General features: G+C 36.2%; 1 protein-coding gene across 3 annotated transcripts; it reads right to left on the reverse strand.

Annotated features, from left to right (window-relative positions):
* Positions 1-79: 79 nt before the first annotated feature.
* Positions 80-15,208, reverse strand: smad4a (SMAD family member 4a). 3 transcript variants are annotated; one of them, XM_039670323.2, is made up of 12 exons: positions 14,900-15,208; positions 13,136-13,467; positions 12,296-12,470; positions 11,845-11,874; positions 10,579-10,788; positions 8,880-9,002; positions 6,470-6,577; positions 5,962-6,012; positions 5,699-5,882; positions 3,951-4,119; positions 3,490-3,628; positions 80-1,403 (listed from the first exon to the last, which is right to left on the reverse strand). In XM_039670323.2, exons 2-12 carry the CDS (start codon positions 13,373-13,375, stop codon positions 1,192-1,194), a joined length of 1,641 nt encoding a protein of 546 aa, XP_039526257.1. In that variant the 5' UTR covers positions 13,376-13,467; positions 14,900-15,208; the 3' UTR covers positions 80-1,191. The 3 variants fall into 3 exon arrangements, with proteins under 3 accessions (XP_039526257.1, XP_039526256.1, XP_039526258.1); XM_039670322.2 differs by having other exon boundaries at positions 6,470-6,604; XM_039670324.2 differs by lacking the exon at positions 8,880-9,002.
* Positions 15,209-17,123: the final 1,915 nt, after the last annotated feature.

Below are 17,123 nucleotides of genomic sequence, written 5' to 3' on the forward strand. Positions count from 1 at the left end.
GATTTAACGATTAGTCTGATTTTTGCTCTGAAACATGCAAAAGGTCTCTGTGGAAATGAAAAAAAAAAGTCACATGAAATACAAGACTTCAAAATCAATTTTAATAGCATTCTGTATTTGTTAAACTGCTAAAAGTATGAGTTATTTGAGGAATCTTCCATTTCAGAACCTTCCTATTTCTTTTCAAACAGTGAAATGAAATCAGGCTCAACAGAAGTATGAACCGGTCATCAGATCTCGACACATGCCAGGCTGAACCGTTTCCAGAGCACGTCTGTCGGGTTCAGAACGAATAACACAAGCTCTGAATAATACTGACATATTTCCCATAATGTTCACGTCATGTGGCTTTCAATGTTTACATCAAAACACACGGTTCCAGTTCATCTCATATCGAAACATGACCGTAATTTACTATATGAAAACTGATATTCTCGGACATCAGAGATTAATGGTATAAAGTTGTTAATGCATCAGTTTCCTATTAAAGGCATTATAATCATGAGTCAAATGGAGCCCTTGTGACCTTTAATCATTAAATCTGCTGCATTAAATCAATAATAAATCAAGGACAAACATCTTAGTACTGAGTCCGATTCAGAAGCGTGTTCATGTTTGTAAAAGAGGTGCAGGATATTTTTTTATTCACAAGCTGCAAAGAGACACTGGAAATAAAAAAAGAAAGTGCTAGTACATGTACTTGGCTAAAAGAAAAAGAAAAGGGCAAGCATCCAGAACACAAATAAAGCTGGTGCATGTGTGAGTTTGGACGAACCGTTTCGCTATGATGGTTAACAACGGTTAAGCCGATTAGCATGAAGAACTGATGTTTTATGTACATGCGATCCGAACCGCTTTAACCACAGAAACTTCTGTCTGAACGAACGTTCAGCCTGTGAGACTCTGGGAATTAGACCCATTTCAGGCTAGAGAATGTCTGAAAACAAATTCATTAAAACTGCTTTTGAAGACCAAACCCAATCCCAGCATGCACCTCTGAGGAGCTCATGTCTTTTTCATGCAAAACATTTGAGATGATAAATTTGGTTGCTGGAACACTTTCTGCACAGCGTTACTGGGGTCGAAGAGGTGAAATGAAAAAAACAAAACAAAAACAAATTGAATCTTTCAATGAAATCGATGCGTGTGCATCCGTGTGGTGTTGACCTCTGACCCTCGGGGGCGTGTGTCTCAGTCTAGCGGCGTGGGGTCGGCGATGGGCATGGTGTGCAGGACCTCGTCCAGCAGCTGGAGGGCCCGGTGCAGGTGGATCTCGATCCAGCAGGGCGTCTCTTTAATGCTCTGTCGAGGGTAATCCGGGCCCCAGCCTTTAACGAAACTCATGCGCAAGATGCAGAGCCGGCGGAGATCGTCCACGCCGATACCAGCCGCCGCAGACAGGCCTGCCGATGCCGGACACAAGCCGGATCACAATTAGAGACACGTCGTCACACACATAAAATAAAACAGTGACACTGCACAATAAGGTTCATTAGTTAACATGAACCAAGAATGAACAATACTTCTACAGCATTTATTAAACGGTGTTAATATTAATTATTACATTTTCTAATACATTAAATCAAAGGTTGTATTTGTTAGCATTAGTTAAAGCACTGTGAAATAACATGAAAAGACAATGAACAGTATTTTTATTATCTAACATTTAAAAAAAAAAGAAGAATAAATCCTGTAACAAATGTATTGCTCATTGTTAGTTCATGTTAGTTAATAGTCAAGTCACCTTTATTTATACAGTGCTTTTTACAACGCAGATTGCATCAAAGCAGCTTCACAGTGATAACATGAAAATAATACAAGTTTGTTTCTAGAAGAAAATTGCGTTAATGTCCACCTTAAGTAAGGCAGATATTGTTGAATATTAAATGTCCCCAACTAAGCAAGCCAAAAGCCAAGGCAACGGTGGCAATTACATTAACTAATGAACCTTACTGTAAAGTGTTACCGATAAAAAAAAAAATCTATCATAGTTTAAAAGTAATCATAAGCTGTTTTATGGATCTTCACATACCTGTCAAAACAACATTAATGTAATGATTTTAATCTGCAGGGTTAAGTTTGCACAAGACTGACCAATCATGCAAGACTAAGACCATGCGTAATAATGATTTTACAGTGTCATAAGTAGAGATGCACCGATATGAAAATTTTGGCCAATAACCGATAATTCTTTATACTTGAAAGCCGATAACCGATATATTGGCAATTATATATGGAAATTTTTGCCGATACCCGATAATTATTTATACTTGAAAACCGATAACCGATATGTTGGCAATTACATATGGAAATTTTGGCCAATAACCGATAATTCTTTATACTTGAAAACCGATAACTGATATGTTGGCAATTATATATGGAAATTTTTGCCGATACCCGATAATTATTTATAGTTGAAAGCCGATAACCGATATATTGGCAATTATATATGGAAATTTTGGCCGATAACCGATAATTATTTATACTTGAAAGCCGATAACCGATATATTGTCAATTATATATGGAAATTTTGGCCGATAACTGATAATTATTTATACTTGAAAGCCGATAACCGATATATTGGCAATTATATATGGAAATTTTGGCCGATAACCGATAATTATTTATACTTGAAAGCCGATAACCGATATATTGGCAATTATATATGGAAATTTTGGCCGATAACTGATAATTCTTTATACTTGAAAGCTGATAACCGATATATTGGCAATTATATATGGAAATTTTTGCCGATACCCTATAATTATTTATACTTGGAAAGCCGATAACCGATATATTGGCAATTATACATGGAAATTTTGGCCGATAACCAATAATTCTTTATACTTAAAAGCCGATAACCAATATATTGGCAATTATATATGGACATTTTTGCCGATACCCGATAATTATTTATACTTGAAAGCCGATAACCGGTATATTGGCAATTATATATGGACATTTTTGGCGATACCCGATAATTACTTATACTTGAAAGCCGATATATTGGCCGATAAATCTAAACACAATTTTTTTTTTCATTTTTGAGAGCCTGGTTACAAAAACAAAGGCTCACCATTAAAAGCCACATCCTAAACACACAATTATAATGTTCTCAATATAATTTTTTGTAGCCGATATGACAGGCCTGCGCTGCACTTTATTTTCCTTTTTTAAGTGATTCCAAATATTTTTCTAGCAGTTAATAATCATCATGTTGAACAGAGTGTATCTGAAGAGTCTCAGCAGAAGGAAATAATACATTATATATCGGCTTTAATATATCGGCCCGATTTTATTATCAGGCCGATAACAATAATATTAAAATGAACATATATCGGCCGATAATGATACAGTGAATGTTATATCGTATATATACTTTACTTTTTTTTTTAGATTACGGGTTCTGTAGCTATAAGACTAAACGATCGAGTTTCCAAGTTTGTGAACTGAAGTGTGTGTCTGGAGTGTGGATGTGTGAAGACTCACTGATAGCAGGAGCGATTCCTCCGACAGACCCGGGTCCGGGGATATTCCCGGCCACTGCTGCCGCTTGAGCTGCCGCCGCCGCCTGAGCCGTGGCCGCCTGCTGCTGCATCTGCCGGTGGCACTGGCGCAAGTCAAACACCTGTAGGAGACCGAGAACACAAAGTGGCGCAAGACATGATCAGCTCAAAGTGGAGGAATCATATTTGGTTTTATAAATGTTACTGGTAGTCACTGTATGAAGAGTTTTTGGGTATAATATGTCACAGTTTACTTTATTTTGCTCTCCTCACTTACATAACTATAGTGTCCTGCACACACTAGTGAAAAAATATCCAAAATTATATAATCTGATGTCTGAATAATTTTTGGTTTGACTATTTTAAAATGCAATTTATTCCTGAGAAGCAAAACTAAATTTTCAAAACGCATCTTTCAAGGTTTAATCCAGATGTTCCTCTGACCTTGATGTATGCGCTCGGGTAAATCTTGTGCACAGCATCGCCAGGAGCGCGGCCGGCCTCGCGGTCCAAGTAGTAGCTCTGGACAAACACGGCGTGATCGCTCAGACAGCGAACCCAAACATCTCCTTCACCTTTACACTCCAGCTGGACGCCTTTCCCAATGTGCAGTCTGGAAACAGACATCAGATCAGCTCCAATAGTCATCAATACGGCTGTAACGATTCAATACATATCACGTTACTGAACTCACAATAGCATATTATTGCGATACTCCAAGACATGATAAAAGACTTACGGTTGATTAAAATACTAAACTTGGTTTTACATTGTGTGTGTAAATGAGTAGGATGGACTCCACAATAACAATATTCATGATTCAGAAGATGAAATCCTGAATTATTATAAACAAACATGTTCTTTGACTAGATATATTTAAAATAATATCGGCCACTTTTACTGGTAACATCAGACATTTGGCATTATCAGGACCTATAAATATTCCCCCGTTGCATTATTTTACATTATATATAGTAGTTTAATGACTAAAACTCACAATATAATATTATCAATAGCCACGATTGTATTGCGACATATTGTGACGCGAAATATGTGACCCTGGTCCACAAAACCAGTCACATGGGTAATTTTTTTAAATTAAGAATCATACATAATCTGAAAGCTAAATAAATAAGCTTTCCACTGATGTATGGTGTGTTAGGATAGGACAATATCTGTCAGAGATACAACTACTGAACATCTGGAATCTGAGGGTGCAAAAAAAAAAAAATCGAAACATTGGGAAAATCGCCTTTAAAGTTGTGCATTTATGTTCACGATTGTGTTGCATTCACTCACAAAATAAATGTTGTACATATTTACAGTAGGAAATTACAAAATATCTTCATGGAACATGATCTCTACTTAAAGGAGTAGTTCACTTTTAAAAAATCTTTTGCTGATAATTTACTCGCCCCCATGTCATCCAAAATGTTCATGTGTTTCTTTCTTCAGTCGAAAAGAAATGAAGGTTTTTGATGAAAACATTCCAGGATTTTCTCCATATAATGGACTTCAATGGGGACCAAACGGTTCAAGGTCCAAAAGACAGTTTCAAAATGTTTCATAAAAATGAACAAATCTTTTTCCGAGTCAATTTGTTCGTTGAATGAACCAAATGACTCGAAAAAAGACTGGTTCATTTTGATGAACGAGTTCGAACAGGAGAGACACGAACACGCATCACAGAACAGAGCAAGGAAACCATTTGAGCTTATAAAACTTAAACTTTGTTATTTATTTATTAAATGAGCGATCGTTTCGCTTGATAAGACCCTTATTCATCGTCTGGTGTCGTTTAAAGCCCTTTGAACAGTTTGCACTGAAACTCTCATTTGGACCTTGAACCGTTTGGTCCCCATTGAAGTCCATTATATGGAGAAAATCCTGGAATGTTTTCATCAAAAACCTTCATTTCTTTTCGACTAGAGAAAGAATGACATGGACATCTTGGATGACACGGGGGTGAGTAAATTATCAGCTAAAGTTTTTTTCAAAGTGAACTACTCCTTTAATATCCTAATGATTTTTGGCATAAAAGAAAAATCGATCATTTTGACCCACAGAATGTATTGCTGGCTATCGCCACAGATACACCCGTGCGACTCGTGACTGGTTCTGTGATCCAGAGTCACAGTTTGTGACACCCCCACTGTAATCCGACATCTACATAGCCCTGATTACTGTGCTACCTCGCCCTCTCGATGGCCTCTGTTCTGTGGACGTTGCTGAGCTGTCCGAGACAGAAGCGGTCTCCTCCTGAGGGATCCACGTATCCGTCCACCGTCACCACCGGGCAGGACGAGGGCACTTTAAAGGTCTCGCCCACTTGAACATCCATCTCGAAATAAGCAATGGAGCACCAGTATTCAGGAGCTGCTCGAGGCGAGAAGATCGTGAGACATCCGATGATGATTATGACTGGAATTTGATCACATGATGGAGAAAGTCTTACCAGGATGGTTGGATATCGGCGGCTGAAACCCGATCTCGTTGTGAACAGGCCCTGAGGAGAACATTAAGATTATGAGAGAGTGCATATGCAAAAACCATTCAGGCACCAGATATATTTTTTGGATATATTTATGTACGGTAAGTGAGGAGAGCAAAATAAATGAAATGTGACATATTATAACTAGGGCTGTCAATTAAAGTTTGTGTTTACATAATGTATGTGGGTGCACTGTGTATAATTATTTTGCATATATATATATATATATATAAATACACACACATGCATGTATATTTAAAAAAAAAAAATTATTTATATATAAAATATTTATATTTATATATAAAATAAATTATATATATAAATGTATATACAATATATACATGAAAATATTTCTTAAATATATACAAGCATGTGTGTGTATTTATTTATATATATAAAATAATTAATTATACACGGGTGTCTGAATGGTGTTTGGTCAGAGTGTGTGTTGTGCTGGCCGAGAGCTGCTCACAGTAGTGTGCCGGGTGTGCCATGGGCGGGTGGTGCTGGAGATGCCCGTTCTGATGGTGAGGAACGCTGGGAGGGAAGTTGTTGTTCCTCGTCCAGGTGGAGGTGGCGTCTGTGGACAGAAGAAGAGACACCGGACCTGCTGTCGTCAAGCAGACTTTACTCATGCCTGAATGTGCTGGAAGCAGGAGATGCTGAAAAGCTTTCGGTTCTGAAATCTAATTTAAGGCTTTTTAGGACCTGCCCAAATAAAACGAATACCGTATTGGGGAGGGGGTGTATGACATCCTAAACCGTAAAAACTACTTAATACAGTAATATTAAGTAGTTTTGATTTAAATACATAAATAAAAACACATTTCACATTTAAACCATGATTTACACAATCGTTTTTTACATTTTTAATGTTTTTAAAGTCTCTTCTGTTCGCCAAGGCTGCCTTTATTTGATCAAAAATAAAGTTAACACTTAAATATTATTCCAGTGTAAATCCACTGATATACAGTAAAGTGTAATTTATTCCTGAATGTTCAGCATCAACAGTCTTCAGTGTCACATGATCCTTCAGAAATCACTCTGATACGATGATCAAGAAATGTGATTATTATCAGTGTTAAACTGTTTTTTTTTTTCAGGATTCTTTGATGAATAGAAAATTCAAAACATAGTATTTATTTGAAATAGAACATTAAAAAACTTGTAAATGTTTGAGATCAGTAAGAATTTTTTGATTTTGAAAGAAATGAATACTTTTATTCAGGAAGGATGCATTAAATTGATCTAGAGTGACAGCAAAGACATTATAATGCATTTAGTATCAAATAAATGCAGCCTTGGTGAGCAGAAAAGACTTTCTAATCAACCCACTGGTTTACATTTGAAGAGTTCAGATGCAAAAGCCTCTGAAATTTTCTTCTAGAATGATGATTTTTATCAAGCTTGTATATTTAAGTTCAGTGATTTCACTTAAATGGCAATGATAATTACCTATTAATTGTTATTTAAGTGAAATTACTGAACTTAAATATACAAGTTTGATAAAAATCATCATTAAAGAAGAAAATTTCAAATGGCATTTAGAGGCTTTTGCATCTGAACTCTTCATTTATAACTGCATGTAAGCTGCATACAAATATTCTCTTTGCATTGGTGAACACAAATGATGCTTATGGACCTTATGGTAATGGTTACCTCTGCAAACAAAGCTTTATTAGGCCTTATACAGAGGTAATGTGAAAAGATGGGCGATGAGTTGTCAGGTATCATATAAACATAATTAGCATAATTCATCAACAGATCAATGCAAACGCGTGTCATGATGAATGAGTGGTGAACAAACCATTTCTCCTTTGAAACATGCAGTGCTCACATTCATTTACATCATCGCATAAGCCATATCGTGTTTTTCCATCCCCAAATCTACAACCTCTTGTAATTCAGATGTTTCTAACAGCATTTAAGACTATTATGACCTTAAATTTGATCAGACTAAGAGTTTTTAAGGAGCCAGGGTTGCAACGGTTTGATGATATATCACGCTATGAACACGTACGATTCTTATATTCTGCATGTGAGAAAATACATCTTATATGCAACTTCTTTCCACTTGACTGCTTAGACTTTCAACTTGCGTACAGCGAAAGAGACGTTATAATTTGCAGTATGGGAATATTGGTTGATTATGATTTCACTTCTCTAGCTGTAGTCAGTGTGTAATGTTGCTGTTTGAGCATAGACAACAAACGCAAAGTACCGACGCTCAAAGTTCAAGATTTGCTTTTACAGAAATCGCTTTCTAAGGACTACAACAAACGGCTGGTAGAACTACACAAGCTTCCTCCCAGGTTAGTGACATCACAAACCCTAACATTTACAAAAACCCCACCCCCGGGAACACGATTTATCGATTATCATGACAGAATATGCTAATAAATTACTAGAAGAGAGTTAACTACACATAAGCTACATATATCCATCAACTAACCATTCAGAAATGTTGTCACTTCTTGAGTCTCTCCATCTTTGTCTGACTACGGTTTGAACATTAAAAGCTAAAGGTTTTTGAAATCTTCAGAATGAGTGTGTGAGGTAATAGGACACCAGCTATTGGAGCTCCGCCCCCTGTGTTGGGAGCAGCAGCTCATTTGCATTTAAAGGGACACACACAAAAACGGCGTGTTTTAGCTCACACTCAAAAAGTGAACATTTTAACATGCTATTTACAAATATCTGTGGGGTATTTTAAGCTAACACTTCACACACACACACACACACACACACACACACACACACACTCTGAGGACATCAGAGACTTATTTTACATCTTATACCACCCCTTTAATACAGTCATACCGTGAATCTCTCATACCGTTGCAACCCTATAGCCAGTGGGTGGAGGTTCACTGATGGCTTACTGTGATGGTACGTGGAGGTCTGGCCTGGTGGGAAGCCGTTCTGCTGAGAGCCCGGCCCTGTCCCTGATGCAATCAGCAGACTCTCACTGCTATGGCTTGCTGTCAGAACACTACCAGGCTGAGCTGGGGAGAGAGGCGGCATGCACACATCAACACACACACAAACACACCATTAAACACTAGGACTGGGTGACAGGACCATAAGCGTGCATCACAGCACAGGTGCTTCAATAACTACTCTGTAAAAAAATATTGATGGTTTAACTTAAAAAAGTAAGTAACCTGGTTGCCCTTTAAAATTTTAAGTTGATTGAACTGGAAAAAGTGAGTTAATACAATGAAGGAGATTAATTTAACCATCAGAAACTCAAAATTATATGTTATCTGAAGTTGATTTGACAAAAGAAAAAATGTTGTGATTACTGCAGTAATCACAACATTTTTTCTTTTGTCAAATCAACTTAAATAATTTATAAAAAAAACTTAAATAATTCACTGTAAAAAAGTAAGTAACCTGTGTTGCCTTAAAATTTTTTGTTGATTGAACTGCAAAAAGTGAGTTAATACAATTAAGTAGATTAATTTAACCATCAGAAACTCAAAATAATAAGTTATCTCAACTAAATAAATTATTATAAAGTTGATTTGACAAAAGAAAATATGTTGTGATAACTCAATTTCGTTGCATCTGTAAAAAATATTTTCAAGATTTGTTGAGTTGCACAAAGTTCACAAATAAGCTCACAAACGACCTTGTAACCAATCAGATCAATGTGTGATCGTCAACAAGTGGATCTCTGAACTGAGTGAGTGGAGGCGGGACTTAAAAATTGGCAAGGGTGTCGAGTTGCATTGAAGATATTTTAAAGCATGAGGCAACTCATTAGTAATACATTTCAAATAATCATAACTATAATATTTAAATAATAATTGTATAAAATAATTTAGCAATACACTGTAAAAAATGCTTTTCTTACTTAGTATCTTTGTCTGGTCCAAATATCTACAAATTCTTGAATCAAGATGCATTTACTTAAGTAGTAAAATGCCATAAGATACTAAGTCTTGTTTTCTGGGGAGAGAAATCACATTTAAGAGAGTTTTTGCTTAAAAAAGGCAAAATGATCTGTCAATGCGGTAAGAAAAATAATCTTAATTCAAACAGAAACAAAAATATTTTTTTGTAATATAATGTAATAATAACAATCACACTGAACCTCTCCGGCCATCGCGCCCAGCCCTATTACACACCAATGAAGAATAGGACTAGGGATGCACAGATATGAACAATTCGGCCGATACCGATAACTCTTTATATTTGAAAGCCGATAACCGATATATTGGTCGTAAATCTAAATCTAAAAGTTTCATATATTACATAAACAAAAGTCCCATCATTAAAAGCCACGTCCCAAACACACAACTACTATGTTCTCATGATAATGTCATGTAGATATGACAGACACATGTTGCACTGAACTGCATTTTCCTTTTTTGAAGTGATTCCAATCATATTTCAAGTAATTCAAAACAGTGCGCATCTGAAGTAATAGGAATAATACATTATTTATCGGGCTTTAATACATCGGCTAGATTTTCTTATCAGGCCGATAACGTAAAAAACAAATGTATCGGCAGAAAGCTTTTCAGCATGGCCTATGCGCTTAAGTGATATACTGAGGAACTGTGCGTGTCGTACTTGTGGATCCGACCGCGATGTTGGAGAAGGCGGAGCTGGAGGCGGAGCTGCTGCCCTCTGCTGGCGGGAGCATGGCCGGCGTGTTGAAGGGCTCCGGGGCCACCGGTCTCGAGGGAGGGTGTTGGATCGTCTGCATGTGTCCCTCAGTGCTGGGCAGAGACTGCTGCGATTCATAATCATATTCATCCTTCACCATCAGGCCTGACGGACCTGAAAGACATCATATAGAGATGCACATTCCATGTCAAGTGTATGAAAATGCATATGAAACACATTTTTCTTCCGTAATGTTATTTTGAGGCGACTTTTGAATGGTAAACAATCACGTGCATTGGTATATTATATCAGAGCATTCGTCTTAAAGTGACAGTAGCCTAATAAACCTGCTGCTGTCTCTGTCATTAAAGACACCATGAAATCAAAATTCTTATTTAATTTTGTTACATATAGTGTTTATGGTAATATCATTTTTATTGCACATTATTTATTTTGAATAATCTTGGATCAGAATAAGTTCCTCTTGCAGCGTCTCTTCTCTGTTGATGTGGGCGGGGCCACCTGTCACTCACATGAGATCAGCCAATAGCAAACCACCAACATCCAATCAATTCCACACAATCAAGCCACGCCCTAAATTTTTTCTCGTCAAAATCGGCATTTTAAATTGTGAAATGTAACTGAAATATTGTTAAATAAATAGTCAAATTATGCTTTAAAGTCCCCCTGTAGTCAATAATTTACTTAAAACTCAGCAATACTGTCGACTTAAATTAATTTGCAAATTAAAAACACCACATAGACACATAAACAACATTAAAAGCTGGGTTTTCAACACAGGGGCGACTTTAAAAATTTTGGTCAGCACTACAAGGGATGTGTATATATATATATATGAAGAGTTCAGATGCACAAGCCTCTAAATGCCATTTGAAATTTTCTTCAAGAATGATAATTTTTATCAAGCTTGTATATTTAAGTTCAGTGATTTCACTTAAATGGCAATGATAATTACCTATTAATTGTTATTTAAGTGAAACTACTGAACTTAAATATACAAGTTTGATAAAAATCATCATTAAAGAAGAAAATTTCAAATGGCATTTAGAGGCTTTTGCATCTGAACTCTTCATATATATATATATATATATATATATATATATATATAAAAAAATTTTAAAAAAAAGATTTCATGTTGACTTTAATTTAAATCTCTTCAAAACACGGCAAAAACAACCAGAAAGTTTTTTCCAAGAGAATATCACTCACCAGAGCCTGACAGCGTGAGTCCAGATAAATCTAGATTAGAAGAAAATACAGGTGAGATGAGGACATGATGAACAATCTTAACACTATTAAAACAAACATCACACGGTCTACGTTTACATGCAACCAAATCATCTGTTAGTAATGGGACTGACGGCTCAATCGCACTGAAAATCCTTCAGGTAAACACCGGTTGAGCTAAATTTCGATCCGACTAAAAGGAGTGTTTATTCCTTTTCAAATTTGATCGAGAGAACATGTGAACAACACCTGATACGATTGAAAACCGAAACTGAAAGGACTGCGCATGTGCAATGATGTAGAAACAGCGTAATGATGCATGTAGAAATCCCTTTAACAACAAAACGATTAAAGCAATCCTAATCATTTAACCTTATTTTTTATAATTATTCAACGTCAATCAACTGCATCTTATAAACTGCGGCACACTGACCGATCCCCGGAGACACGACTCTCTCGTAATGGTAGGGGTTCACACAGACGCTGTCACATTTGAGGTCAAAGGCAAACTGGCAGTACTTGACGTGTTTCAGCTCGTTCTTATGAAGGTCCGGCCATCGCCATAACCGTGCATAGATGACATGTGGGAATCCTTTACGGCCGGCCACCTAAACACACACAGAAGACTAGAGTTCAGCCATTCAGACTGAAATGTTGATTTAACAACACCAATATATACAGATGTGCATGTACACTTGATTAGATTTTTAATGCTTATAAAAGAAGTCTTCTGCTCACCAAGGCTGCATTTATTTGTTTAAAAATACCACAAAAAAAGTTTAATATTATGACAATTTAAAATCATCTGTTCTCTCTGTGAATATACAGTAAAGTGTAATTTATTCCTGTGAATGTTCATCATCATTACTCCAGTCTTCAGTGTCACATGATCCTTCAGAAATCACTCTAATATGAGGATCTGATGATCAAGAAACATTTATGATTATTTTCAGTGTTGTGTAAAAATAAAAATCAGGATTCTTTGATGAATAGAAAGTTCAAATGAACAGCATTTATTTGAAGTAGAATCTTTTGTAACATTATAAATGCCTTTACTGTAAATTTTGATGAATTTAATTCATCATTGAGGATTAAATGTATTGATTCCTTTTTATATTCACATAGAAAACCGATTGAATAATATTTCACAATATTAGGTTTTTAGTTTTTAAATAAACACAGCCTTGGTGAGCAAAAGACTTCTTTAAAAAAAAAAATGTAAACCGTACCGATTCAAACCTTTTGCCTGGTAGTGTGTGTGAGGTGTGTGTACCTGCAGCCGGCCGTCTAGCGTTCTCTGTATGGTCACACACTTGCTGGGATGAGCGCCGTTAGTGGTGATGGCAGTGATGAGAGAGTCCAGCTCGTCCTTCTTCTCCTTCAGCTTCTTCACCAGGCTCTCGATGGCCCGCTTGGCGAAGGTCTCGCTCTCGCCGCCCTGCCGGTGGCACATCAGGCTGTGGACGATGCTCAGACACGCGTCGTTACTGGTGGGCGTGTTTGTGATGGACATCCTGCGCTGGTTGTCGGCCTCGGAGGCTCCCGGTGCCGTTCGAACTCGGTTCAGCAAGACACTGCCGTCAGTGAAGCGTCCATTCACACGCCCTGTGAGGAAGCATGGAGATTAATAGTGAGATACTGAGGGGTAATAAACACACACACACACAATATATGAAATACCAACCAAAAGTTTGGAAACATTACTATTTTTAATGTCTTCTGCTCATTAAGCTAGAATTTCTCTTCACACAAAATACAGAAAAGAGTAATATTGTGAAATATTATAATAAAGTGTAATTTATTCCTGTGATCAAAGCTGAATTTATCATCATTACTCCAGTCTTCAGTGTCACATGATCCTCCAGAAATCACTCTAATATGAGGATCTGATGCTCAAGAAACAGTTATGATTATTATCAGTGTTGAACACAGTTCATATTTGCATTGAAACCGTGATGCATTGTATTTTTTAGGATTCTTTGATGAATAGAAAGTTCAAAAGTACAGCATTTATTCCAAAATATAAATATTTTCTAACAATATAAATCTTTTTTTAATCAATTTAACACATTCTCACTGAATAGAGGTATTGATAATTTCTTTTTTTTTAAGTTACCCCAAACTTTTGAATAGTATATTACAAAACTATTTCTATTTTAAATAAATGCTGTTCTTTTCAACATTTTATTCAAAGAATCCTGAAAACAGATTATAAAATATATATTAAGCAGATGTCAAATATTAAAAGTGTTTCCAACACTGATAATAAATCAGTTTATTAGAATGATTTGTGAAGGATCATGTGAGACACTGGAGTAATGATGCTGAAAATCCAGCTTTGATCAACGAAATAAATTTTATTTTAAAGTATATTCAAATAGAAAACCATTACTTTAAATTGTAATAATATTTCACAATATTACAGTTTTTTTCTGTATTTTTGATCAAAGAAACGCAAGCTTGATGAGCATAAGAGTCCTTCAAAAATATTAAAAAAGTAAAGTTTTCAAACTTTTGACGTGTACAGTACAGGTCGTGTACTAAAAATGTATAAGCATATAAACACACACACACACAAATATATATATATATATATATATATATATATATATATATATATATATATATATAAACTTGTGTATATTAATATATAAAATATATGTTGTACGGTTGTACCCGATGTTTAAAGCAAATAAAAGCACCCAAATAAATAAAAAGCAGAAAAGTTATTAAAACAGTGCGGACAAACATCGTGTAAACTAATGTTTTAATTCGACAAAGCGTCTCACACCACAACAACTTGATCCAGACAGACTGCAGACTTACACACGATGTGGAGAAGTGCAGTGAACTCGTCAATGTGAAGACAGTGATTTATAAATGAGCTGAAGAGAATGTAAACAACGCGAGATCTGTGCTAGCATATCCTGCTAACGTTACATGCTAACTCACGAACTGCGCTTAATTCACACTGTAACTTCTACTATAGAGCGATAAAACACATGTAAATGTCAAAGTGAGTGATTAAAGTGCATACCTGTTGTGTCTCCTGGGAATGAATCGGTCTTCGTGTCTCCAGTTTGGGGGATTTTGATGTGAATCGTGTTAGCTGCTACAGCGCGTTACGCTAACACACTTCAGCCGGACTAACGCGTTTAGTAATCTCTAAAACGGTTTAAAGCGACAAGCGTTCTTCATTTGAGCGATAACCCCGTTAGACTAGGGTTCAGCATAGTATTTATAACCGAGTGAAAACAGTTACTGAGCGCCACGAAAATAAACAATGTAGCCGCGATGTTTTCGACGCACTCTCACGCCCAGCTGCGCAATATGGCGAACTGCGCATGCGCACAGAGCCTCAAAACACACCGAGCTATGCTGTTGTATTTGGCGCCATACCTCAATAAGTTATACAATTAGTGAGAACTTGTGAAACTGGCCATTTATTATGTGAAAGACAGCATGTTTCGAGGAGACATTGATATTCTGAAACAGTTGTACTAATAAACATATTATATTTAACAGGTGAAACGGCTTCTAGTTCTCATAAAAGCTCATTGTGGACCAGTGCATGTAGAAATATACACTGGGATAAAGATTGGTGTGTTTGTGAAGCATACAGTGTGAATAATAAAGTAAAAGAGGTTACATTTAAAATTGCACATGGTATAGGCACCAGCAGGGCACAACCCAACACATTTTTGGCTCAAAAAAATAATTAAGATAGATTAATACACAATTAATATATTTTATTTACACAAGCAACACACATCTCTGCTTCAAATGAACACTTAAAGTTGTTTTCTAGGACCAACCATTTTCGTACAGTTGCACTGAAAGACAGAAGTGCAATAGACATTCAGTCTATCGTATCTGTATAGTTTGATATTGTTTGTGTGCATCTGTGTATATATGGATATCCATCCATCCCTCATCCAATCATCCTTCTATTATACATCAATATCATGGATAGAGATACGGGAAAGGGCTGCACAGTGTTACAATAAATAAATAAAATCATCAAATATTGTAATTGCTATTGAGTTATATTTGTGTGTGGCAACTGCATGCAAAATTGTTATTATTAATAACCATAATAATAATAATAAAAACAACCTCAAAATAACATTTTATAGGGTTTATTGCATGAAAAAAAGGCTTTTTAATAAATAAACAAGTGATCAGTGCATAGTAAACAAATGTGGAAAAAATCATTGTTTGTTTGTGAAAGTCCAACAAAGTTAAATGTGGCAAAATAAATAAATGGACAGATGCACTTTTATGATGGACAGATGCACCTTTATGATGGACAGATGCACCTTTATGATGAATAGATGCACTTTTATGATGGACAGATGCACTTTTATGATGGACAGATGCACCTTTATGATGGATAGATGCACTTTTATGATGGACAGATGCACTTTTATGATGGATAGATGCACTTTTATCATGGACAGATGCACTTTTATGATGGATAGATGCACTTTTATGATGGACAGATGCACTTTTATGATGGATAGATGCACTTTTATGATGGACAGATGCACTTTTATGATGGACAGATGCACTTTTATGATGGACAGATGCACTTTTATGATGGACAGATGCACTTTTATGATGGATAGATGCACTTTTATGATGGACAGATGCACTCTTATGATGGACAGATGCACTTTTATGATGGATAGATGCACTTTTATGATGGACAGATGCACTTTTATGATGACGGATGCACTTTCAGACGCACTTTTATGATGACAGATGCACTTTTATGATGGACAGATGCACTTTTATGATGGACAGATGCACTTTTATGACGGATAGATGCACTTTTATGATGGATAGATGCACTTTTATGATGGACAGATGCACTTTTATGATGGACAGATGCACTTCTATGATGGACGGATGCACTTTTATGATGGACAGATGCACTTTTATGATGGATAGATGCACTTTTATCATGGATAGATGCACTTTTATGATGGACAGATGCACTTTTATGATGGACGGATGCACTTTTATGATGGACAGATGCACCTTTATGATGGATAGATGCACTTTTATGGACTTCAAAACAGAAACGGTCATTCACTGCCATTATAAAGCTCGGAAGAGTGTGGCCATTTTTTATTATAACTCGGATTGTGTTCGTCTGAGGGTGAGTAAATCATGGGCTAATTTTAATTTTAGGGTGAACTACTCCTTTAAAGGATCCATCTAGAACTGTTTCTTCTAAGAGTGTCATTGCACCCTGG

The sequence above is a fragment of the Pimephales promelas genome, chromosome 23, assembly GCF_988280905.1.
Source record: "Pimephales promelas chromosome 23, fPimPro1.hap1.1, whole genome shotgun sequence".
NCBI lineage: Eukaryota > Metazoa > Chordata > Actinopteri > Cypriniformes > Leuciscidae > Pimephales > Pimephales promelas.

What these genes read in the sequence shown, in the direction of transcription:
- smad4a (XM_039670322.2), bottom strand. Translation starts at nt 13,375, where the DNA reads ATGTCCATCACAAACACGCCCACCAGTAACGACGCGTGTCTGAGCATC. An exon ending in AGTCGTGTCTCCGGGGATCG is followed by an intron (nt 11,875 to 12,295) that starts GTCAGTGTGCCG and finishes CTTCTAATCTAG; the next exon opens with ATTTATCTGGACTCACGCTG. An exon ending in GACCTCCACGTACCATCACA is followed by an intron (nt 6,605 to 8,879) that starts GTAAGCCATCAG and finishes TGACGACAGCAG; the next exon opens with GTCCGGTGTCTCTTCTTCTG.